At 52.0% G+C, this 26,965-nt stretch overlaps 1 protein-coding gene across 6 annotated transcripts in view; it reads right to left on the bottom strand.

Moving 5' to 3' along the window:
• The window catches only part of gigyf2 (GRB10 interacting GYF protein 2), a 230,498-nt gene that overhangs the window by 11,701 nt on the left and 191,832 nt on the right, over window positions 1–26,965 (bottom strand). For all 6 annotated transcript variants that reach the window (XM_038816236.1, XM_038816241.1, XM_038816239.1 and 3 more), the window contains 3 exons: window positions 18,118–18,326; window positions 12,350–12,504; window positions 10,215–10,393 (listed from right to left, as the gene is read on the bottom strand). In XM_038816236.1, the coding sequence (XP_038672164.1) occupies window positions 10,215–10,393; window positions 12,350–12,504; window positions 18,118–18,326 (543 nt within the window). The remainder of the gene's footprint in view (window positions 1–10,214; window positions 10,394–12,349; window positions 12,505–18,117; window positions 18,327–26,965) is intronic.

Below are 26,965 nucleotides of genomic sequence, written 5' to 3' on the forward strand. Positions count from 1 at the left end.
CCGACCGTGGGGAACCTTATCAAACGCTTTACTGAAATCCATATACACCACATCAACTGCTCTACCCTCGTCTACCTGTTCAGTCACCTTCTCAAAGAACTCGATAAGGTTTGTGAGGCATGACCTACCCTTCACAAAACCATGCTGACTGTCCCTAATCATATTATTCCTATCTAGATGATTATAAATCGTATCTTTTATAATCCTCTCCAAGACTTTACCCACCACAGACGTTAGGCTCACCGGCCTATAGTTACTGGGGTTATCTCTACTCCCCTTCTTGAACAAAGGGACCACATTTGCTATCCTCCAGTCCTCTGGCACTATTCCTGTAGCCAATGATGACCTAAAAATCAAAGCCAAAGGCTCAGCAATCTCTTCCCTGGCTTCCCAGAGAATCCTAGGATAAATCCCATCCGGCCCCGGGGACTTATCTATTTTCACCTTGTCCAGAATTGCCAACACTTCTTCCCTACGCACCTCAATGCCATCTATTCTAATAGCCTGGGTCTCAGCATTCTCCTCCACAATATTATCTTTTTCTTGAGTGAATACTGACGAAAAGTATTCATTTAGTATCTCGCTTATCTCCTCAGCCTCCACACACAACTTCCCACCACTGTCCTTGACTGGCCCTACTCTTACCCTAGTCATTCTTTTATTCCTGACATACCTATAGAAAGCTTTTGGGTTTTCCTTGATCCTACCTGCCAAAGACTTCGCATGTCCCCTCCTTGCTCGTCTCAGCTCTCTCTTTAGATCCTTCCTCGCTTCCTTGTAACTATCAAGCGCCCCAACTGAAACTTCATGCCTCATCTTCACATAGGCCTCCTTCTTCCTCTTAACAAGAGATTCCACTTCTTTGGTAAACCACGGTTCCCTCGCTCGACCCCTTCCTCCCTGCTTGACTGATACGTACTTATCAAGAACATGCAATAGCTGTTCCTTGAACAAGCTCCACATATCCAGTGTGCCCAACCCTTGCAGCCTACTTCTCCAACCAACACATCCTAAGTCATGTCTAATGGCATCATAATTGCCCTTCCCCCAGCTATAACTCTTGCCCTGCGGGGTATACTTATCCCTTTCCATCACTAACGTAAAGGTCACCGAATTGTGGTCACTGTTTCCAAAGTGCTCACCTACCTCCAGATCTAACACCTGGCCTGGTTCATTACCCAAAACCAAATCCAATGTGGCCTCGCCTCTTGTTGGCCTGTCAACATATTGTGTCAGGAAACCCTCCTGCACACATTGTACAAAGAATGACCCATCTAATGTACTCGAACTATATCTTTTCCAGTCAATATTTGGAAAGTTAAAGTCTCCCATAACAACTACCCTGTTACTTTCGCTCTTTTCCAGAATCATCTTCGCCATCCTTTCCTCTACATCCCTAGAACTATTAGGTGGCCTATAGAAAACTCCCAACAGGGTGACCTCTCCTTTCCTGTTTCTAACCTCAGCCCATACTACCTCAGAAGAAGAGTCCCCATCTAGCATCCTTTCCGCCACCGTAATACTGTCGTTGACTAGCAGCGCCACACCTCCCCCTCTTTTGCCCCCTTCTCTGAGCTTACTAAAACACCTAAACCCCGGAACCTGCAACAACCATTCCTGTCCCTGCTCTATCCATGTCTCTGAAATGGCCACAACATCGAAGTCCCAGGTACCAACCCATGCTGCCAGTTCCCCTACCTTATTTCGTATACTCCTGGCATTGAAGTAGACACACTTCAAACCACCTACCTGAACACTGGCACCCTCCTGCGAAGTCAAATCTGTGCTCCTGACCTCTATACTCTCAATCTCCCGTACCCCAAAACTACAATCCAGGTTCCCATGCCCATGCTGAATTAGTTTAAACCCCCCCAAAGAGCACTAACAAATCTCCCCCCCAGGATATTGGTGCCCCTCAGGTTCAGATGTAGACCATCCTGTCTATAGAGGTCCCACCTTCCCCAGAAAGAGCCCCAGTTATCCAGAAATCTGAATCCCTCCCGCCTGCACCATCCCTGTAGCCACGTGTTTAATTGCTCTCTCTCCCTATTCCTCATCTCACTATCACGTGGCACGGGCAACAACCCAGAGATAACAACTCTGTTTGTTCTCGCTCTGAGCTTCCATCCTAGCTCCCTAAAGGCCTGCCTGACATCCTTGTCCCCTTTCCTACCTATGTCGTTAGTGCCAATGTGGACTACGACTTGGGGCTGCTCCCCCTCCCCCTTAAGGACCCGGAAAACACGATCCGAGACATCACGTACCCTTGCACCTGGGAGGCAACATACCAAACGTGAGTCTCTCTCGCTCCCACAAAATCTCCTATCTGTGCCCCTGACTATTGAGTCCCCAATTACTAATGTTCTACTCCTTTCCCCCCTTCCCTTCTGAGCAACAGGGACAGACTCCGTGCCAGAGGCCCGTACCCCATGGCTTACCCCTGGTAAGTCGTCCCCCCCACAAGTATCCAAAACAGTGTATTTGTTACTCAGGGGAACGACCGCAGGGGGTCCCTGCACTGACTGCTTCTTCCCAGTCCCTCTTACAGTTACCCATCTATCTCCAGTCTTTGGTGTAACTACTTCCCTGAAGCTCCTATCTATGACCCCCTCTGCCTCCCGAATGATCCGAAGTTCATCCAGCTCAAGCTCCAGGTCCCTAACACGGTTTTTGAGGAGATGGAGTTGGGTGCACTTCCCACAGATGAAATCAGCAGGGACACTGACGGCGTCCCTCACCTCAAACATTCTGCAGGAGGAGCATTGTACTGCGGAAGGCATTGTACTGCCTTCCCTGACATCACCTCTAGATTTTAAAAAAAAACAAGAAAAAAAAAGAAAGGAACCTCTCCTCCATACCCTGTCCCAACTCTTCCTCCCACTTTGCCTTGATCCCTTCCAGCGGCACCTTCTCCTCCTCCAAAATAGCCTGTAAAACGCCGATCATTCCCCCTTCTCCAGTCCCCATTGTCACCACCTCCTCCAGCAATGTGGAAGCCAGCTCTACTGGGAAGCTGTGTATCTCCTTTCTGGCAAAGTCTCGAACCTGCATGTCTCTAAATATTTCCCCTACTCCAGCCCATACTTCGCTCCCAGCTCCTTCAATCCCACAAACTGACCCCCAAGAAACAAATCTTTTAGTGTCCTAATTCCTCTCTCCTCCCATCTCTGAAAATTTCCATCCCAATTCCCTGGCTCAAACCTATGGTTTCCCCCGAATTGGCATTGACATATAATCTTAAATTGATTGTTAGTGTAATTCTTTGCACACTTCGAATTGTTCCGCAAGTGCTACCAAATTGTGGATCACATCTAATGGTAGACATTATGTTTTCAAAAATGGATTGGTTGAGTATGGTCAGTGAACTGCGGATGGGACATGCTGTTTGATATAATCTGCTAGTTATTGGAACTTATGGCCTATGTACCTGGCATCACAGCAACACTGAAATTGAAATACATTACTCATTTGTATGAAAGCTTATAATTTTTTCAGCATTCCGTTAGTGAATGTTAAGTACGTGTAATAAGAATTCCACTAACAGTGCGCCAAGTATTACACTGAGCATTACACTAATGACCAATTTAAGACAATCAATTGGGCTCGCATTATAGCTCATTTACACTTCCTATAAGTTACAAATATCCTTATGCAGATAGCTGACCTCTGCAGGCAAAAGGAATATGTCCAGGCGCTGCACATTTTTTGAATAAAACCATGGGGGAAAATTGCTCCCTAGTATATTCACCGTGGTAATGTCTTGACCAACAGAGCCGACCCACTAATCAATCAGCATCCCCTTTCTCACGCAGTACAAATTGTTGCTCCATTTAAAATTTGGCATTCTTGCACCTGTCCTTATGTGCAAAACAAAAAGCTTTTATAATTTCTGTACAACTACCAACTATTTGTATTTGAGGAAGTATAACGCAGTCAGAAAATGTCAGTTGCAACAGAGCAAGGGAAGAAAGACGAGTTAAAGAGAGGAATAGACCGATACAAAAGATTGAGAGAAAAAAAATCAGGAAAATTAATAGATTGGACTTCTTTTACAAGATAGAGACCATTAATTCTCAGTTCTTCTCAGCAAAGTTGAAAGTGAAGTGGGAGGACTTTAACATTACTATTAGTCTCCTGGAATTTGTGGGCTGGTTTTAGCCACGGTTAACAAAACCTGGTAATAAGTAATGTAGCCCAGCCCAACTTGAATGATGTACAGCTTTTGCAGCTGTACGTTAGATATACACCAGTCTGTTAGGACGGGTGGACGTAAAGTCAAACCAAGGGTAACAAGCACTAGACTTTTACGCAATGTCTAATTAAAGTCCCATCTTCGTGCTTTGTTCAACGAACAATGGATGCTGTACTTATGTCTGTGCTAGCTGGCTTGGTAGGGTATTGGGGTGTTAAGTAATACTTTTTTTTGAAATAATTTTTATTGAAAAATTTTGAATTTATACAACAATAACGCACCTTAGTAAAATACCAAAAATAACAATAATATTAACAATCATAAACATTCGCCCCACCTCCATGAACAACATAGCATTTTAACAACAATGCAAATTAACACAATATAAAGTTACAGAATAGACACTACAATAAGGAACACCCCCCGCCCCCCCCCACCCCGGGTTGCTGCTGCTATTGACCAAGATACCTATCTTTGAGCCAGGAAGTCCAGAAAAGGCTGCCATCGTTGATAGAATCCTTGTATTGATCCTCTCAGGGCAAATTTGACCCTTTCCAGTTTTATAAATCCCGCCATGTCACTGATCCTGGTCTCCACACTTGGGGGGCCTCGCATCCTTCCACTGTAGCAGAATCCTTCGACGGGCTACTAGGGACGCAAAGGCCAGGACACCGGCCTCTTTCGCCTCCTGCACTCCCGGCTCTACCGCAACTCCAAAAATCGCGAGTCCCCACCCTGGTTTGACCCTGGATCCAACCACCCTCGACACCGTCCCCGCCACCCCCTTCCAGAATTCTTCCAGTGCTGGGCATGTCCAGAACATATGGGCGTGGTTCGCTGGACTCCCCGAACATCTGGTGCACCTATCCTCACCCGCAAAGAACCTACTCATCCTAGTCCCGGACATGTGGGCCCAGTGCAGCACCTTAAATTGAATGAGACTAAGCCTCGCACATGAGGAGGAAGAGTTGACTCTCTCCAAGGCATCCGCCCAAGTCCCGTCCTCTATCTGCTCCCCGAGTTCCTGCTCCCATTTAGCCTTCAGCTCCTCCACTGACGACTCCTCCACCTCCTGCATTACCTTATAGATGTCAGACACCTTCCCCTCTCCGACCCACACCCCCGAAAGCACTCTGTCCATCGTCCCCTGCGAGGGCAGCAAAGGGAATCCCTCTACCTGTCGCTAGCAAACGCCTTTACCTGCAAGTATCTGAACATGTTCCCTTGGGGAAGGCCAAATTTATCTTCCAGTTCCCCCAGGCCCGCAAACCTCCCGCCAATAAACAGGTCCCTCAATTTGCTGATGCCTGCCCTTTGCCACCCCCTAAATCCCCCATCCTTGTTCCCCGGGATGAACCGATGGTTGCCACCCAGTGGAGCCTCCATCGAGCCCCCTGTTTCCCCCCTATGCCGCCTCCACTGTCCCCAGATTCTTAGGGTCGCCGCCACCACCGGGCTCGTGGTAAACCTCTTAGGGGAGAGCGGCAACGGCGCCGTTACCATGGCATCCAGGCTCGTAACTCTACATGACGCCATCTCCATTCTTTTCCACGCCACCCCTCCCCCCTCCATCACCCATTTACGCACCATTGACACATTGGCCGCCCAATAGTACCCCAGAAGGTTGGGCAGCGCCAGCCCGCCTCTATCCCTCCCTCGCTCCAGGAACACCCTCTTCACTCTCGGAGTCCCATGCGCCCACACAAAGCTCAAAATACTGCTAGTCACTCTCCTAAAGAAGGCCCTCGGGATAAAGATGGGCAGGCACTGAAAGAGGAACAAGAACCTCGGAAGCACCGTCATTTTGACGGACTGTACCCTCCCCGCCAACGATAATGGCAGCATGTCCCACCTCTTGAACTCCTCCTCCATCTGATCTACAAGTCTGGTGAAATTATGCTTGTGAAGAGTCCCCCAGTCCCTGGCCACCTGCACCCCCAGGTACCTAAAGCTCTCCCCTGCCCGCCTAAGCGGGAGCCTACCAATTCCTTCCTCCTGGTCTCCAAGGTGCACCACAAACACCTCACTCTTGCCTAAATTTAATTTATAACCTGAAAAGGCCCCGAATTCAGCTAGCAACTCCATCACCCCCGGCATCCCTCCCACCGGGTCCGCCACATACAGTAACAGGTCATCGGCATACAACGACACCGTATGTTCCTCTCCACCTCGCACCAAGCCTCTCCACCTCTCTGAATCCCTCAACGCCATCGCCAGCGGCTCGATTGCCAGTGCAAACAACAAGGGGGACAGGGGGCAACCCTGCCTGGTCCCTCGGTAAAGCCGGAAGTACTCCGACCTCCTCCTATTCGTGGCCACGCACGCCATCGGGGCCTCATATAGCAGCCTTACCCATCTAATGAACCCTTCACCAAATCCAAACCTCCCCAACATCTCCCATAGACACCCCCACTCCACTCTATCGAAGGCCTTTTCCGCATCCAGTGCCACCACTATCTCTGCCTCCCCCTCAATCGCCGGCATCATGATGACATTCAACAATCTCCGCACATTCGTGTTCAGCTGCCTTCCCTTCACAAAACCTGTCTGGTCCTCGGGCACAACCCCAGGCACACAGTCCACTATCCTGGTGGCCAGGATTTTTGCCAGTACCTTAGCATCCACGTTGAGGAGAGATATGGGCCTGTATGAACCACACTGCTGGGGGTCCTTGTCCCTCTTTAAAATTAACAAGATCAGCGCCCACGACATCGTCGGGGGCAAAGTCCCCCCTTCCCACGCTTCGTTGAGTGTCCGCGCCAGCAAGGGGCCCACTAGGTCCACAAACTTTTTATAAAATTCCACTGGGAACCCATCCGGCCCCGGTGCCTTCCCTGACTGCATCTGCCCGATCCCCTTAACTAGCTCCTCCAGCTCAATCGGCGCACCCGACCCCTCCACCTTCTCCTCCTACACCTTCGGGAAAGAAAGCCAGTCAAGGAACCTCTCCATTCCCCTCCTCTCCCCCGTTGGCTCCGACCGGTACAGTTCCCCGTAAAAGTCCTTGAAGACCTCATTCACCTCTACCCCCTTCCGCACCACATTCCCACTCTTGTCTCTCACTCCAGCAATTTCCTTAGCCGCATCCCGCTTGCGGAGCTGATGAGCCAGCATCCTACTCGCCTTTTCACCATGTTCGTACACTGCCCTTTGTGCCTTCCTCCACTGTACCTCCGCCTTTCTAGTGGTCAGCAAATCAAATTTAGCCTGCAGGCTGCGCCTCTCCCCCAACAGTCCCTCCTCTTGTGCCTCTGCATACCTCCTGTCCACCTCCAGCATATTTCCCACCAGTCTATCCCTCTCACTCCTCTCCCTGTGTGCCTGGATGGATATCAGCTCCCCACGAATCACTGCCTTCAGGGCTGCCCAGACCATCCCCACCTGAACCTCCCCCGTATCATTCACCTCGAGGTACACCTCAATACTTGCCCGGACCCTCCTACACACCTCCTCCTCCGCCAACAACCCCACATCCAACCGCCACAACGGGCGCTGGTCCTGCACCTCCCCCATCTCCAACTCTATCCAATGCGGAGCGTGGTCGGAGATTGCAATGGCCGAATACTCGGCCTCCTCCACTCTCGGAATCAGTCCCCTACTCACCACGAAGAAATCTATCCGAGAGTAGACCCTATGTACGTGGGAGAAGAAAGAGTACTCGCGTGCCCTCGGCCTCACAAACCTCCATGGATCCACCCCACCCATCTGGTCCATAAACCCTCTCAGTACCTTGGCCGCCGCCGGCCTCCTACCCGTCCTAGAGCTGGACCGATCCAGTGAAGGATCCAACATCGTATTAAAGTCCCCCCCCCCCCCCCCCCCCCCCCCAAATGATCAGACCTCCCGCCTCCAGATCCGGGACCCGTCCCAACATACGCCTCATAAAGCCCGCATCGTCCCAATTTGGGGCATACACACTAGCCAGTACCACCTTCTCTCCTTGTAGCCTGCCCCTAACCATAACATACCTACCCCCCCTTATCCGCCACCACCTCCGATGCCTCAAACAACACATATTTCCCCACCAGAATCGCCACTCCCCGGTTCTTCACATCAAACCCAGAGTGGAAAACCTGCCCCACCCATCCCATCCTCAGGCGGACCTTGTCCGCCACCTTCAGGTGGGTCTCCTGAAGCATTGCCACATCTGCCCCTTCAGATGAGCCAGTACCCTCGACCGCTTCACCAGCCCATTCAACCCTCTCACATTCCAAGTGACCAACCGGATCAGACGGTGTCCCGCCCCCCTCCCCCGTCGACTAGCCATAGCCCGTCGACTGCCCGCCCCAGGCCAGCACCCCCTGCCCGACCCCGTCCCCACAGCGACAACACCCCACCTCTGTCCCCCCATCCCCCAAAAGCTCCTTCTTGACCCTACCAGCAGCAACCCGGTATTCCCCTTTCCCCCCCTCCCTTCCCCCCCAGGCGAGGAACCCTCCGAGCCGCGAACCGTCCTCTATTGTACTTCCGTGGGTCAGCTAACTTCTGCTAACCCCGGAAACTCCCGCCAATAACCCAACCCCTCCCAAAGTGTGATCATCCCCCAATCTATCTCTCCTCCAGGCACCGCTCCAGCGCGGGGAAGAACCAGTTAAGGCCCCGTCTCCCCCGTCACCGTCTCCGCCCCCCAGCGCGGGAAACCAGAGGAAAGCCCGCGCTTTCGCACTGTCCCACCACACCCTTCTGACGCAGCTCCCAAATACCAGCCCCACTCCATACCCCCAACCCGACATAGAATACAACAAACCCCCCCGACCCTCCCCGCAAGATACACAACTCAAACAATGCCCCACAGCAAAAAAAACATAGCAGAACAACACCCCCATAAATAACCATATCAAAATTGCAAAAGTACAAAAAAAGATAACACAGCAACAGCAGAATCCAGCACTAAAATATTACAACCGACCCCGCAACCCCCAACCCCTAGTTCAAGTCCAGTTTCTCCGTCTGCACGAAGGCCCACGCATCCTCTGGGGAATTGAAATAATAATGCCGGTCCGAATAAGTTACCCACAGGCGCGTGGGCTGCAACATTCCGAACTTTATCTTTTGCCTGTAAAGCACCTCTTTCGTCCGATTAAATCCGGACCGCCGCTTAGCCACCTCCGCACTCCAATCCTGGTAGATCCGCACTACCCCATTCTCCCAGTTGCTGCTCTTCACCTTCTTGGCCCAGCGCAGCACACACTCCCGATCACTGAACCAGTGGAACCTCACCAGCACTGCACGCGGGGGTTCATGTTCCTTAGGCTTCCTGTACAGCACCCTGTGCGCTCCCTCCAGCTCCAAGGGCCGATGGAAAGACCCGGCCCCCACTAGCGAGTTCAGCATTATAGCCACGTAGGTTGTCAGGTCCGACCTCTCCAGCCCCTCCACAAGGCCCAAGATCCGCAGGTTTTTCCGCCTCATGCGGTGATCAAGCTCCTCGAAGCGTTCCTGACACTTCTTGTGGAGTGCCTCGTGCCCCTCCACCTTACTCACGAGGACCACGGCCTCCTCCTCTCGTTCAGTGGCCTGCGTCTGCAACTCCTTGATGGCAGCACCCTGGGTGGTCTGAATCTCCGAGTGCCTTTTGTTCGTTTCCTGCAGAGAGCTCAGTACCTCAGCCTTGAAGTCTGTGAAGCAGCGCAGGAGAGCAGCTTGTTGCTCCTGGGCCCACAGCCTCCACTCCTCTGGAGCTCCTCCGGCTGCCATCTTGGATTCCTTCCCCCGTTTTTTCTGGGGAGCTGCTGCCGTTTTTTCCCCCTTTCCACTCCGAGTTCCGAGTCATGGACTGCGGGGAAAGTCGTTCAGCACACCTTCCCCCACCGGGAGACGTCGGAAAATTTCCGTTTTGGGCTCTAAAGAGAGCCGAAAAGTCCGTTTAAAACGGGAGCTCCCAAATGTGTGGCTTCCTACGTCATCGCAGCCACCGGAAGTCCGGTGTTAAGTAATACTGATTAACTGTCAATGAAAAGTAATTATTTCTATGTAATCATAATAACCCATACAACTTTAAATTCACTTTTTTTACACTGACCTGTTGTGGCTGTACGTGCTGCTGTTGGTGCTGCTGACTGGATTTCTGTTTGGCACGTCGGTCTAGAAACTGCTTTGCAAATTCCTTTGTTTCTGGGGTGTCACCAAGGTAAGCTCGGATATAATCATGAACTTCATAAGGAGAGTCAACTTCTTTCAAAAATGAGACAAACGTAGGAACTATGGAAAAATAGACATCAAAACATCAGATGACCGAGAGAAATAATTGAATTCATTTCTGCACAAATACAATATCAACAGCATCCTCTTGAAATCCTAAATGGACCCGTGTTCTATCTTGATCGTCTTTTGGCAGAGGAGGAGGCTCTATATAATTTTAAATAATCTTTAGGTTCAACGTATTTAACAAATTTATGTTCTGATGCTCTAGTAGCTTATTCATCAGAAAAATTATTTTATGCAGGTATAAAAATGTCTAAAAGTACTGGCACATGGCCAGATGGGACTTCAATCTTTCGACTGGCTTCTGAAAACAGAGGCACGACACCTAGATTTGAAAATTGTCAGAGTTAAGGGAACAGGAATTAGATTAATGATGCAAAACTGTAAAGCAGTTAACCCATCAGTCTGAACTTTTAGTATAAATGCACTCCAAGAAGGATTAACAAAATAGTTAAGGTATATTAAACAGGCGTATGAATTTCTATAGTATGAATTTCTATAGTGCAAGGTGCCACTATTCGGCCCATCGAATCTGCACCGACCCTCCGAAAGAGCACAGTAATTTTGCCCAAGCCCCTGTGCTATCCCTATAACCTCGCACATTGATCACGGCCAATCCACAGAACCTGCACATCTTTGGACAATGGGAGGAAACCGGAGCACCCGGAGGAAATCCATGCAGAAACGAGGAGAATATGCAAACACCACACAGCCAGTCAACCAAGGCTGGAATTTAACCCGGGTCCCCGGCACTGTGAGGCAGCAGTGCTAACTGCTAATTCAAAAATGTAGAAGATGGTACGACTGTTCCAGAAAGTGGTTCACTCACTCTATGTCCCACATTTAGACCATGAGCTGGATTCTCCACAGCCCTGCCAAAATCACAGCCGGCTCCAGGACGGAGAATCCAGTTTCACGGTGGAATCGGGCCCGCCGCCAGTTCAGCGATTCTCCGCGCACCGAAAATCTGCAGCTCCGCGAGTATGCTGCGCCACCGGGGTCCATTGCCAGAGGCCCGTCCAGCAATCCTCCGCTTCCGACCGGCCGAGTTCCCAATGGCGTGGAACTAATGACCTATTGCCAGTCGGGATGCTGGCGGGCAGCTGCAGACTCAATCGGAGAGCAAGCGGTAGCCTTATAGGCGGCCGGCGATTAAATGTGCGGGGTTAGAGGCTCGGGTGCACAGCCAATTGGGGGGTTTATTTTTTTTGTCTGGCTAACTTTACCACAATTGCTTGTGGCTTTTGTGCACAAAGACAGGAATTTGCAATTCCTTAAATTGGTTCATCTGTAGGGGTGCTTAGCAGTAAATAAGACATGGCACAGTGCATGCACAGATTAAAATTTACTTGGATTTGCTCAAGTCATCAGACAGAAGTGAAACATCCTGAGAAAATGTTGTAAGGTTGCTGCATAGAAGTAACAGGCTTTCAAATACTTATGGTATTATTGTACACTTGGACAATATTATCACTTTTGAACTGTTCCATAGAGAAGGGAAGTTGCCTTTAGATGATGCTACTACTACACTGGCATCACTAAGCTCTAGGGTGGCACGGCAGCACAATGGTTAGCACTGTTGCTTCACAGCACCAGAGGCCTGGGTTCGATTGCTGGCTTGGGTCACTGTCTGCGGAATCTGCACTTTCTTCCCGGTCTAGGCAGGTTTCCTCTAGGTGCGCTGGTTTCCTCCCACAAGACGCGAATTGGACATTCTGAATTCTCCCTCAGTGTACCCGAACAGTCACTGTAGTGTGGCGACTCGGGGATTTTCACAGTAACTTCATTGCAGTGTTAATGTAAGCCTACTTGTCACACTAATAAAGATAAGTTATTATTTTACAATATATAGTATCTCACAAGTTTGTGTACTAGATAGTCCACATTTCCAAGTTACTTTCTAAAAAAAATATTTAAGGAGTGCAAAACTTAACTGTGCAAACTGTTTCTTACCATCCAAATTGTTGGCTGTGTTGAGAACATGTAACATCTGTTCACACCACAAGGTAAATCCATCATGTGTCTTGTTCACACCTTGAAACAACTTCTTAAGCTTTTCTTCCTCTTCAGCCTTTTTATTTGCTTTGTTTTGGACTCCATGTGACTTTCTGAAAGAGCACCAAATTGTTTTCTATTAAATCTAGCAAAACAATTATGGGCTGGATTTTACAGGGCACCATATTCCCACCACCACCCCTGACCCAACTAAAAAAGTCAGTAGGTAACCAACCCACCACAATGCTGGCTGCCTCGTAGCACTTTATGCTGCAAACAGTGTTAACTGCCCACGGTCAAGATTTCTACCTGCATCTGGGAGGAAGTTCCGCCTTGAGAGTACTACATAGCAGCTCTGTAGTCCCAACAGCACCAGGTTCCGGCTGGGATTACAAGTAGTTCCCAAACAAGAGGTGGTTATGGAGCCAAATTTCAAAGTAAATCTGCAATATTGTAAGGGCCTGGCTGGCACACCCCAGCGAGAGTGGTTAAGGTGTGGGAAGAGGGCAGCTGGGCTTTAGGAGCTGGGCCAAAGAGGGATAGGACCTTGGGTTGGAATGTAGGCGCCCGCAGGATGAGACTCATCCCTGTCTTGCCTGGCACACCAATTTACACAGATAAAGCTACCAGGCTGCTAATCTGACCATGGATATGCTCCTGCCATAGGTAAAACAGTGATGGAGGCTGAATCGTGTGGGGGTGGTGGGAGGGGAAGAGAGAGAAAGGTAGGTCTAAAATCCAAACTGGACTGTTTTAAACAGTTGCTGTGGTTTTCTTCAGGGGGCAGGAATGTCCAATAGGCCAGTGGAGATTGGAAATGGCATTAATGAAGTGCATTTGTATTTTCCAGCAAAGTTATGGTCGTCAAGAGTTGCTGTCACAGCGATAACACTGGGGGCGGGGTGCAGGGCTGGACGCTCAATATTCCACGTATAGATTCTTCAGGCGAGAATATTGGGGGGGGGGGTTGTCGTTGTAAAAGAGGTGGTAGTGTCGCAATATTAGTCATTTACTGCAGTGAGGAGGGAGGATGTCTTTGGAGGCGTGGCCACCTATAGGCTCTCAAACAGTCAGGGAGAGAAAGAAGAGTAGATATGGTGGCAAACATCAGTGCAGTGCAGAAGGAGGCCTTTCGTCCCATCGCGTCTGCACCGACCCTCTAAAAGAGCACCACACCCAAGCCCACCATCCTATCCCCGTAACCCTACTCAACCTATTTTGGACACCAAGGGGCAATTTAGAACAGCCAATCCAACTAACCTGCACATCTTTGGACTGTGGGAGAAAACCGAAGCAGACACAGGGGGAATGTACAAACTCCACAGTCACCCAAGACTTGAATCAAATCTGGGTCCTGGTGTTGCATGGCAGCAGTGTTAACTACTGTGCCACCGTGCTGCCCTCAGAGAATCTCAAAGAAGTGTAAAACAATAGAGTAAAAGTAGTAGGGGATTTCAACTTCCCCAATATTAATTGGGATAAGCAAAGAGTGAAAGGTTTAGAAGGGGCAGAACTCAGTGCATCCAGGGAGCTTTTTGAGCCAGCTTAGGGAAAGCCCCCACAAAGGTGACACGTAACCTAATTTAGGGAATGAAGTCAGGCAGGTTGTAGAGGTGCCAGTGGGGGAGCATTTTGGTGATAGTGTCCGTAACTCAGTAAGATTTAAGGTAGTTATAGAAAAGGACGAAGATGTCCCGGAAATAAGGGTTCTGAATTGGGGGATGGCCTATTTTAAATGGAAAAGGCAGGATCTGGCCAAAGTGGACAGGGAGCAACTACTTCTACAAAGATCCATATCACAGCAGTGGAGGTAATTCAAAAAAGAAAGAGTACAAAGCCAACATGTTCCCGTAAAGCTAAAAGGTGGAACCAAAATGTCCAGAGAACCCAGGATGTCAAGGGATATACAGGTTTGGCTAAGGAAGGGCGGCACGGTGGCACATTTTGGCTAGCATTGCTGCATCACAGTGCTAAGGACCCAGGTTTGATCCCTGCCCCGGGTTACTGTCCCTGTGGAGTTTTCACATTCTCCCACAGTCTGCATGGGTTTCACTCTCTCAACCCAAAAATGTGCAGGGCAGGTGGATTGGCTACGCTAAATTGCCCCTCAATTGGAAAAAAAACCTTAAATTTAAAAAAAAGGTTTGGATAAGGAAAAAAGAAACTCTCTGGTGGATAGAGGGGGCTCAAAATGGCTCGGCACAACATTGAGGGCTGAAGGGCCTCATCTGTGCTGTACTGTTCTATGTTCTATGTTCTAAAATGGATGCCCTAAAGGAGTATAGAAAGTGCAGGAGGGTACTAAAGAGTGAAGAGGGGCATGAAAAAGCACTGCCTGGCAAAATTAAGGAAAATCCCACAATGTTTCATAAGTCCATTAAGGGCAAGAGGATAGCCAGGGAAAAAGCAGGGCCCATTAAGGACCAGAATGGCAACATGTGTGTGTAGCCGAAAGGTGTTAAATTAACATTTTGCTTCTGTGTCCACTATGGAGAAGGACGATGTAGGTACAGAAAGCAGGGAGTGGGACTGTGATATAATTGAACAGATTAGCATCGGGAGGAAGGAGGTGTTAGCGGCCTTAAAAGTGGATAAATCCCTAGGCCCAGATGAGATGTATCCTAGGCTGCTGTGGGGGCTTGGGAGGGAATTGCAGGGGCCTGATACTAATTTTCAAATCTTCTCTGGTCACACGAGAGGTGATAGAAGACTGGAATGTAGCTGATATGGTACCATTATTCAAGAAGGGAAGTAGGGTTAAACCAGGTATTGCAGGCCAGTGAGTCTAACATCAGTGGTAGGGAAATAATTGGGGGAAAAAATTCTGGACAAATTTAATCTCCACTTGGAGAGGCAATGATTAATTAAGGATAGTCACCATGGACTTGTCGGGAGAAATCATGTTTTAACAAATTAAGTTGAATTTTTCGAGTAAGTGACTAAGTGTGTAGAGGAGGGCAGTGCAGTTGATATAGTTGACATGAACTTCAGTAAAGTTTTTGACAAGGTCCCGCATGGGAGACTGATCAAGGCGAAGAACCCATGGGACCCAGGGCAATTTGGTAAATTGGATCCAAAACTGGTTTATGGCAGGAGGCAGAAGGTGATGCTTGAAGGTTATTTTTGCGGCTCGAAGTCTGTATCCAGTGATGTACCGCAGGATCAGTGCTGGGTTCCATGCTGTTTGCAGTGTATATTAATGATCTAGATGTGAATGTAGGGGGCGGGGATATGATCACTAAGTTTGCAGACAACACAAAAATTGGTGGTGTGGTAAATAGTGAGGAGGAAAGACTTACATTATAAGACGACGTAGATGGACTGGTCAGAACAGTGGCAAATGGATTTTAACCCTTAAAAGTGTCAGGTGATGCATTTTGGGAAAATTCACAAGGCAAGAGAATACACGAAGAACGGGAGGCAGTAGTAAGTACAGAGAACCATGAGGCACCTTAGGGTTCATGTACAAAGATCCCTGAAGACAGAACAGGTAGATAAGGTGGTTAAGAAGGCATATGGGATACGTATCTTTATTAGCTGAGGCATAGATTAGAAGAGTATGGAGTGTATGATGGAGCTGTATAAAATGCTCGTTCAGCCACAGCTGGAATTCTGTGTGCACATCTGGTCGCAACACTATAGGAAGGAAGTGATTGCACTAGAAAGGGTGCAGTGAGATTCATCAGGATATTGCCTGGGCTGGAGCGTTTCAGCTATGACGTTAGGCTGGAGAAGGCGGGGAGGAGGGGGAGGGGTGAGATCGATGTGTACAAGATTATGAGGGATATAGATAGGGTAGATAGGAACAAATATTCCCCCTTAGTAGAGGGGACAATAACAAGGGGGTATAGATTTAGTTTATGGAGTATGAGATTGAAAGGAGATTTGAGGAAAAGCTTTTTCACCAGAGGGTGGTGGGAATCATTGCCTGAATGCACTGTACTGTCCTTCTGCACTGTGTGTTCTATGAATGGGTGGTAGAGGCTGGTTTAGCACAGTGGGCTAAACAGCTGGTTTATAATGCAGAACAAGGCCGGCAGCGTGGGTTCAATTCCCGTACCAGCCTCCCCGAACAGGCGCCGGAATGTGGCGACAAGGGGCTTTTCACAGTAACATCACTGAAGCCGACTTGTGACAATAAGTGATTATTATTATTAGAGGCGGGAATGCTCACAATATTTAGGAAGCATTCTTAAAAATAAATTTAGAGTACCCTATTATTTTTTTTCCCCAATTAAGGGGCAATTTAGTTTGGTCAATCCATCTAACCTGCACATCTTTGGGTTGTGGGATGAAACCCACGCAGTCCCAGGGAGAATGTGCGAACTCCACACGGACAGCGGCCCGGGGCCGGGATCGGCCCGGGATCAACCCGGGGCCTCAGCGCCGTAGGCAGCAGTGCTAAACACTGCACCACCATGCTGCCCTATTTTGGAAGCATTTAGGTGAGCATTTGAAATGCTATAGCATACAAGGCTGAACCAAGTTCTGCAAAATGGGATAAGAATAGATTGTTGCTTGATGGTTGAAGCAGTCATGACGAGCTGAAGGGCCTCTCCGTGGTATAAAACTAAATGACTATGCCAATTCCCAGCATGGAGTGGAGTATGGCGTTCTTTTTTTTAGTTTTAAAATTTACTGGTACAGAGTAGGGACAAGGCAGCAAGTAATATTGGAAACATTTCACAAGTTCCTGAAGTTAAACTCTCATAAGGAAACAGCATGCCTATTTGGAAAAGCAGTGCAACAGTCCTTTCTGAAAGATCACTGTGTAAAGCAAGTGTAAATTTTAAACACTAAGACAGGATCAGGGTTAGTTCCTTATTCAAGGGCTAAATACTTGTAATATTAGTCTAGGTGTTCTAACCCAAATTTATATTCCACAATGATTAAAGTTGATTAGATTGCCTCATTGTTACTAAATAAATGATTTAAAAATGAGCAAGCTAGATAATTAATTGCTTTAATATTAAGCCGTTACCTACAATGTCCATTTACTGATAAATGTAAATACACACTTTGATATCGGTTGAACACCATGAAAAGTACATTTTAAATAACTCATGGTTCACCAAATGCAATTTTTAAAAAACACTACTGCCCAATGCCCAAATTCTGCCCTTTTGAGAAAAGGAAATATATTAGAGAAACAACAAGATTGAGTCGTACAAGAAAAATACTGAGGGGATTCTTCTACTAAATGCAACAGAGCTTGACTCGACTCCTATTAAAAGCAAGCACGTCACTCGATTTGGATAAATTGTGAGAGTGTGTGTGCACACCCATACTATTGTTGCTGAATGACTTTCAATATTAAGCTAAAAAAAAAAAATGTCCTGAAGCCTACCCGTTTTCAGTAAAAGTAAAGTTACCATAGTCCCAGATGGCCACAGGCTGCTTTCCCCTTTGAGGGAGAGAGATGACTGGTGGTGATTTTATTTGAGGATCACCACACCTCAGGCGAGGGGCAAGGTTCAGAGGCCGGGCCCTCATAAATAACCTTCATGAATAACGCTTTCAGTGACTGCAAAGTCAATCCAATCGAAAATTATTTATCGACACAAAACTTGACAAAATGTTTACCTGTTTTTTTGCAAAAGGCCAAGTGGATTTTGTTTTTTGAAAGCAACTCTATTCAGTGAGAAAGATTTTGTTCTGGTATTTAAATTGTTACAGTAAGCTATCAATTATATCAGGAATGAGATTAAAATAATTTGTTCTCTTACCCAGGGTTCGAATTGTTTTTGTTACTTTTGGAGGTCTGGTTTCTTGCCGGAGGCCCCACTTCTTTCACAGCCTCATCCCAGAAGCCCACATTTGTGTTCTTGTTATCTGGAGCACCCCAGACACTGCTTATGTCTGTTCCCCACTGGTTGGTAGGGCTGGTGTTTACTGAGCCCCATACAGAAGTAGTGCTAACTGGCAAACTGGAATGCTAAATAAAACAAGCACAAGATATCAAATAATAGATCTACTCTTTTAAATTCAAAAGACCTTTAAAATTATATTGCAAAACACAACACAAGTTGAATAGTCAATGCAGTTTGGTGCCTGTTTTTTTAAGCGTCATCAAAGGCTGCACTCAACATAACTTTTTTCTAAAAAAAACATTTTGTCTTTCAGTTTGATAGTTCTAACAGGCTAGCAGAAATCAAGCTAATTGACTTGAGCAGCATTAGGATCAGTTTATGTCACTCCAATTCATATTAGCTTATTTAAACGTTAAAAAATTAATATGGTTCATGAAATCTCAATTCTTCACACACACAAAATAAGCTGATGTTGATGGAGTGTCATACAACTACACACGAACACAAGAGACCTACTTCTACAAGTCTGGTACAAGTGCTACCTTGTTTAATATGCGACACGCAGCATAACGTTTTTCTAAAGAAGGTTTTGTCTATCAAGCTGGCAGTTCAAACAGGCTAACGGAAATCATTAAAAAACGGAGAAAATGCTGACATGGATTAACTAATAGCTGAAAATATAGCATCACCATTTTATCATCGCCCAGAGTAATTGCTACTGTTAAAACATGCTGCATTTCGCACCTGTGACCAATTTCAGGATTCAATTAAGTGAAGAGAGCTGAAGATTAACCCAACCTTTGAGATAGGGGTGGTGAGAGGGAGGGTGGATGAGAGGTGGGGGTGGACGAGAGGTGGGGGTGGACGAGAGGTGGGGGTGGACGAGAGGTGGGGGTGGACGAGAGGTGGGGGTGGACGAGAGGTGGGGGTGGACGAGAGGTGGGGGTGGACGAGAGGTGGGGGGTGGACGAGAGATGGGGTGGACGAGAGGTGGGGTGGACGAGAGGTGGGGGTGGACGAGAGGTGGGGGTGGACGAGAGGTGGGGGTGGACGAGAGGTGGGGGTGGACGAGAGGTGGGGGTGGACGAGAGGTGGGGTGGACGAGAGGTGGGGGTGGACGAGAGGTGGGGGTGGACGAGAGGTGGGGGTGGACGAGAGGTGGGGGTGGACGAGAGGTGGGGGTGGACGAGAGGGGGGTGTGGACGAGAGTGGGTGTGGACGAGAGGGGGGGGGTTGGACGAGAGGGGGGGGTGGACGAGAGGGGGGGGTGGACGAGAGGGGGGGTGGACGAGAGGGGGGGGTGGACGAGAGGGGGGGGTGGACGAGAGGGGGGGGGGTGGACGAGAGGGGGGGGGTGGACGGGAGGGGGGGGTGGACGAGAGAGGGGGTGGACGAGAGGGGGGGGGTGGACGAGAGGGGGGTGGACGAGAGGGGGGGGTGGACGAGAGGGGGGGGTGGACGAGAGGGGGGGGTGGACGAGAGGGGGGGTGGACGAGAGGGGGGGGTGGACGAGAGGGGGGGTGGACGAGGGGGGGTGGACGAGAGGGGGGGTGGACAAGAGGGGGGGTGGACGAGGGGGGGGTGGACGAGAGGGGGGGTGGACGAGGGGGGGGGTGGACGAGAGGGGGGGTGGACGAGAGGGGGGGTGGACGAGGGGGGGTGACGAGGGGGGGGGGGGGGGTGACGAGAGGGGGGTGGACGAGAGGGGGGGTGGACGAGAGGGGGGTGGACGAGATGGTGGTAGGGAGGGAGACAGGGAGAGATGGCAGTAGGGAGGGAGAGATGGCAGTAGGGTAGGGAGGGAGAGATGGCGGTAGGGTAGGAGGGGACTGGGAGAGATGGCGGTAGGGTAGAGACGGAGAGGGAGGGGGGAGGGCGGGACGGAGAGAGAGGGAGGGCGGACGGAGAGAGAGGAGGGCGGGACGGAGAGAGAGGAGGGCGGGACGGAGAGAGAGGAGGGCGGACGGAGAGGGAGAGGGAGGGCGGACGAGAGGGAGAGGAGAGGGAGGGCGGGACGGAGAGGGAGAGGAGGGCGGGAAGGAGAGGGAGAGGGAGGGCGGGACGGAGAGGGAGAGGGAGGGCGGGACGGAGAGGGAGAGGGAGGGACGGAGAGGGAGAGGGAGGGCGGGACGGAGAGGGAGAGGGGAGGAGGGCGGGACGGAGAGGGAGGGCGGGAGGGGAGGGAGAGGGAGAGGGCGGGACGGAGAGGGAGAGGGCGGACGGAGAGGGAGGGAGGCGGACGGAGAGGGAGGGAGGCGGACGGAGAGGGAGGGAGGCGGACGGAGAGGGAGGGAGGCGGACGGAGAGGGAGGGCGGGACGGAGAGGGAGGGCGGGACGGAGAGGGAGGGAGGGCGGGACGGAGAGGGAGGGCGGGACGGAGAGGGAGGGCGGGGACGGAGAGGGAGGGCGGGACGGAGAGGGAGGGCGGGACGGAGAGGGAGGGCGGGACGGAGAGGGAGGGCGGGACGGAGAGGGAGGGGGGACGGAGAGGGAGGGCGGGACGGAGAGGGAGGGCGGGACGGAGAGGGAGGAGGGACGGAGAGGGAGGGGGTGACGGAGAGGGAGGGGGTGACGGAGAGGGAGGGGGGGACGGAGAGGGAGGGGCGGGACGGAGAGGGAGGGCGGGACGGAGAGGGAGGGCGGGACGGAGAGGGAGGGCGGGACGGAGAGGGAGGGCGGGACGGAGGGAGAGGGAGGGCGGGACGGAGGGAGAGGGAGGGGGGGACGGAGGGAGAGGGAGGGCGGGACGGAGGGAGAGGGAGAGGGCGGGACGGAGGGAGAGGGAGGGCGGGACGGAGGGAGAGGGAGGGCGGGACGGAGGGAGAGGGAGGGCGGGACGGAGGGAGAGGGAGGGCGGGACGGAGGGAGAGGGAGGGCGGGACGGAGGGAGAGGGGGGCGGGGACGGAGGGAGAGGGAGGGCGGGACGGAGGGAGAGGGAGGGCGGGACGGGGGGGAGAGGGAGGCGGGACGGGGAGAGGGAGGGGACGGAGGGAGAGGGAGGGCGGGACGGAGGGAGAGGGCGGGCGGGACGGAGGGAGAGGGAGGGCGGGACGGAGGGAGAGGGAGGGCGGGACGGAGGGAGAGGGAGGGCGGGACGGAGGGAGAGGAGGGCGGGACGGAGGGAGAGGGAGGGGCGGGACGGAGGGAGAGGAGGGCGGGACGGAGGGAGAGGAGGGCGGGGACGGAGGGAGAGGGAGGGCGGGACGGAGGGAGAGGGAGGGCGGAGGACGGAGGGAGAGGGAGGGCGGGACGGAGGGAGAGGAGGGGGGACGGAGGAGCGGGAGGCGGGACGGAGGGAGAGGGAGGGCGGGACGGAGGGAGAGGGAGGGCGGGACGGAGGGAGAGGGAGGGCGGGACGGAGGGGAGAGGGCGGGACGGAGGGGAGGGCGGGACGGAGGGGGAGGGCGGGACGGAGGGGGAGGGCGGGACGGAGGGGGAGGGCGGGACGGAGGGCGGGACGGAGGGGGGGGAGGGCGGGACGGGGGGGGAGGGCGGGACGGAGGGGAGGGGAGGGCGGGACGGAGGGGGAGGGAGGGCGGGACGGAGGGGGAGGGAGGGCGGGACGGAGGGGGAGGGAGGGCAGGACGGAGGGGGAGGGAGGGCGGGACGGAGAGGGGGGGAGGGCGGGACGGAGAGGGAGGGAGGGCGGGACGGAGAGGAGGGAGGGCGGGACGGAGGGAGAGGGTGGGCGGGACGGAGGGAGAGGGAGGGCGGGACGGAGGGGGGAGGCGGGACGGAGGGGGAGGGGGGAGGGCGGGACGGAGGGGAAGGCGGGACGGGGGGAGGGCGGGACGGAGGGGGAGGGCGGGACGGAGAGGGAGGGCGGGACGGAGAGGGAGGGCGGGAGGGGGGGGGAGGGCGGGACGGAGAGGGAGGGCGGGACGGAGAGGGAGGGCGGGACGGAGAGGGAGGGCGGGACGGAGAGGGAGGGAGGGCGGAGAGGGAGGGAGGGCGGAGAGGGAGGGCGGGACGGAGAGGGAGGGAGGGCGGGACGGAGAGGGAGGGAGGGACGGAGAGGGAGGAGGCGGACGGAGAGGGAGGGAGGCTGGAGGAGAGGGAGAGGGGGACGGAGAGGGAGAGGGGGACGGAGAGGGAGAGGGGGACGGAGAGGGAGAGGGGGACGGAGAGGGAGAGGGGGACGGAGAGGGAGAGGGGGACGGAGAGGGAGGGCGGGCGGAGAGGGGGGGAGGGGGGACGGAGAGGGGGAGGGCGGGACGTAGAGGGAGGGAGGGCGGGACGTAGAGGGAGGGAGGGGGGGTAGAGGGAGGGAGGGCGGGACGGAGAGGGGGGAGGGGGCGGGACGGAGAGGGAGGGAGGGCGGGACGGAGAGGGAGGGCGGGAAGGAGAGGGAGGGCGGGACGGAGAGAGGGCGGGACGGAGAGAGGGCGGGACGGAGAGAGGGCGGGACGGAGAGGGAGGGCGGGACGGGAGGAGAGGGAGGGCGGGACGGAGAGGGAGGGCGGGACGGAGAGGGAGGGCGGGACGGAGAGGGAGGGGCGAGACGGGAGAGGGAGGGGCGAGACGGGAGAGGGAGGGCGGGACGGAGAGGGAGGGTGGGACGGAGAGGGAGGGCGGGACGGAGAGGGAGGGAGGGCGGGACGGAGAGGGAGGGCGGGCGGGACGGAGAGGGAGGGAGGGCGGGACGGAGAGGGAGGGAGGGCGGGACGGAGAGGGAGGGAGGGCGGGACGGGAGGGGGGAGGGCGGGACGGAGAGGGAGGGGGGGAGAGGGAGGGCGGGACGGAGAGGGAGGGCGGGACGGAGAGGGAGGGCGGGGACGGAGAGGGAGGGGGCGGGACGGGAGGGAGGCGGGACGGAGAGGGAGGGGGGGGGAAGGAGAGGGAGGGAGAGGGAGGAGAGGGAGGGGGGGGGGGGGGGGGGGGGGGGGGGGGAGGGAGGGCGGGAGGGAGGAGAGGGGAGGGCGGGACGGAGAGGGAGGGCGGGAGGAGAGGGAGGGCGGGACGGAGAGGGAGAGCGGGAGGGCGGCGAGGGAGGGGACGGAGAGGGAGGGCGGGACGGAGAGGGAGGGCGGGACGGAGAGGCACGGCGGACGGAGAGGGAGGGCGGGACGGAGAGGGAGGGCGGGACGGAGAGGGAGGGCGGGACGGAGAGGGACGGCGGGACGGAGAGGGACGGCGGACGGAGAGTACAGATGGACAGGGAGGGCAGACTGGGAGGGAGGGTGGAGAATTAGGAAGGGCGGGAGGGAGGAGAGTTGGGGAAGGAGAATTGACTCTTGGGCTTGTAAGGAACTTGCAATCATTCAGGCGTCAATGTAGAGACTTGAAATGCATCAAGTAATACATTCCTTTATGTGTCACACAAATTGTTGGAAACCTTGTTCACTTAAATTATTTTACAACAGAAGCTTAAAATGAAATGTTACCAATTTTCATACCATAGTGCATAGGCATATACACAAATCAAAAGTAAACACTGAATGTAATGCCAAGCAAGTTTAGCAAGAATATAATCTGTACTAATGATTCACAGCGTACTGCAGTTCTAGTTTCTGCCCAGGGAGTATTTGTCATCTTTTTCAATGTAATTGCTTTAAATGAGCTTTCATTCTTTCACACAGGCAACAAATACATCTTGATATTTTTTTTGGAAACAATTCTTTTCACTTCACTAGATTAGAGGTGACATATATTGAAGGTGACTTGCACTAAATGCAACTTTAGGGGGAAACGGTAATTGCAGTTTAATTGACCATGCTTAGACTAGCATGCTGTCACTTAATACTGACATCAAAATATTCAAATTTACAAGGTACTTTTGTCCCCATTTATTGACATAGATTCTAACTATATGAAATTGATCCATTAAAATTACAAATTGTTGCTTTGAATCTTCAATCAAAGCCAAAAATGCCTGAATGAGGATGGAACATAAATTGTAATCACTGATTTGAATTTCTCCTTGCTACTTTTCGCGTCTTAATTACATTAGAGCCCAGGGCCGGGAATCTCCGATCCCTCAGCCAAGTTCTGACGCCGGAGTCAAAAGCGGCGCAAGTGACTCCGGCATCAAAGGGCCTCCAGGCACAGGAATTCACCCCTTCCGGGGGTGGTGCGGCGCCGGAGTGGTGTCTGCCGCTCGAAAGCCACAGCCGGCGCGGCTCCGCGTATGCACGTGGGTTGCTGTCTCCGTGCCGGCCCCCGGGCAATATGGCGGGGAGGAACATAGGCCCTCCATGGAATTAGGCCTGCCGATCTGGCCACACTGGAGGCCGCCCCCCCGCCCGGGAGAATCAGCGGCCCAGTGTGGCACGATTCTCTCTCCCCCTTCCCCCCGTCTCCCCCAAGCGATTCTCCGACCCGGCGCGGTATCGTAGAATCCTGGCCCCGATGTTTTAATTATCAACATTTTTAAGCTTTTAGGAGGCAACTTGTAATGTCATTCCACTGAGCTGTCACTCTTCAATACCAAAAATTAGACACAGTTCTAATGAAATGTTATTATTCTTACGTATTAATTCTCCACAAATGCTGCCTTAATTGCCTTCCGTTATTTCATGCTTTTATTTGAATATTTCCAGAATTTTCAGTTATTACTTCAGATTACGAACATCTGCAGTATTTTGCTTTCACAATTATTAATTTAGCTTGTTGTTAAAATGAGCCTTCAGACATATTTGAGACATTCACCAGCAGACAATTGATCATGCAATTGAGATTGGATAATAAAATAATTTTTGCTGTTTCACTTGACAATAAGTATAATTGAATAGCCTATTCTGAATGATCTAGGGATTCATTCAGCCTCATAATTGGGTCAAACAAGGTAACTGTCATATTTCACTCCAACCTCCTTTCATTGCTTTACCAAGCCCAGCTGGATTGCTTCCCTTTCCAAAAACATTCAACCCCTCCATCACCGACGCACAGTGGCAGCCGTATGTACTATCTACAAGATACACTGCAGCAGTAACTTGTCAAGGTTCCTTAGACCAGTGTTTTTTCAAACATTTTTCTGGTGACCCATTTTTACCAACCGGCCATCCTTTGGGACCCACGCTAGCCAACCTTCAGAACCACGCTGCCTGACCTTCGCAACTCAAGCCGCCCAACATTGGCACAATTAGTAAATCCATACCATAAAATATCGTCTTTTATACTGCTTTGTGCCTGATTTCAGCTTCTTCTTAATGGACTGTTCACCAGAGGCCCTGGCGCTCACACCAGCACTGCTTTGTCCTGTTGTGGACCCCTCACGAACAGCTCACACAATCACTGCTTTGTCCTGCTGCGAATTCTCCTGAGCACTCTCCAGCAGGTTTAGTTTTGATAACCTGGCCTGTTTGTGTCTCTGGCCCTCTATTTCTTACAACAAAACGATCCATTTTAAATTGGTGCTGACAAAATGGACGAATTGCAATCACGCCCAAAGCACATAACATCAGCGTTCAGGGCGCGTAACCTGCTCTCTGCCTCGCTTCAGGCAGGAAGATTACATTGAATTTTTAAAAAACATTTTCTCCTGGGTCAGCGCGCTGACGTCAGGAGGCGGTGCTTCTCGCTGGGTTCAGCGCATCTGTACTGAAGAGCGGGCACGCATGCGCAGTGCGCCCGCATTTTTGTTAAAAGCCGGCTGCTGCGGCCGTTGCACGTTAATTCCCGCGATCGGGAACGCCGCAATGGACAGCTCCGCGACCCACTCGCAGGTTGAGACCCCCACTTTGAAAATGCATGCCTTAGACAGCACCTTTCAGACCCATGACCACTAACACCTAGAAGGGCAAGAGCAGCAGATAGATGGGAACCCCACCACCTGGAGGTTCTCCTGCAAGTCCCTCACCACCCTACTTGGAAACACATCGCCGTTCCTTCACTGGCACTTGGTCAAAATCCTGGAACTCCCTCCCTAACAGTACATCTCAGACGTACGTACATCTCAGGGACTCAACCTTCTGAAGAGCAACTAGGGATGGGCAATAAATGCTGGCCTAACCAGTGACACCCACTTCCCGCAAATGAATATATATATTTATAATCTCTTTTCTGCAGATCCACCTCCTACATTCTAGATCCACGATTCTATTGAATGCAGACCACGAATATTTATTTTCCTGACCCCCATTGCTGAAAAACATTGCAAACCATTCCCACACCTCATGTACTGTCATAGAATACCTACAGTGCAGAAGGCGGCCATCAAGTTTACACTGACCCTCTGAAAGAACACTCCACCTAGTCCTACTCCCCAACCTATCCCAGTAACCCCATAACTCCACCTAACCTAAGAGTGGCTTGGGTCACTGTCTGTGCACAGTCTGCACGCTCTCCCCGTATCTGCATGGGTTTCCTCCGGGTGCTCGTTTCCTCCCACAGGTCTCGAAAGTCGTGCTGTTAGGTGAATTGGGCATTCTGAATTCTCCCTCCGTGTACCCGGACAGGCGCTGGAATGTGGCGACTTGGGGCTTTTCACAGTAACTTCATTGCAGTGTTAATGTAAGCCTACTTGTGACAATAAAGATTTAAAATTTAAAACCTTTGAACACTATGGGCAATTTAGCATGACCAATCCATCTAACGCACACAGCTTTAGGAGGAAACTCCAGAGCACCCAAGGGGAACCCACGCAGACACTGGGAGAACGTTACAAACTCCAACAGTCACCTGAGGCCGGAATTGAACCCGGGTCCCTGGTGCTGTGAGGCAGCAGTGCTAACCACCGTGTCCATTTCCTTTTTGAAACAATTGGCATCCAACATCCCAACACTAAAAAGAGGATTTTCTTTATCTAGGAATATTGGGGAGAG

Source organism: Scyliorhinus canicula, chromosome 13 (assembly GCF_902713615.1).
Source record: "Scyliorhinus canicula chromosome 13, sScyCan1.1, whole genome shotgun sequence".
NCBI classification, from domain to species: domain Eukaryota; kingdom Metazoa; phylum Chordata; class Chondrichthyes; order Carcharhiniformes; family Scyliorhinidae; genus Scyliorhinus; species Scyliorhinus canicula.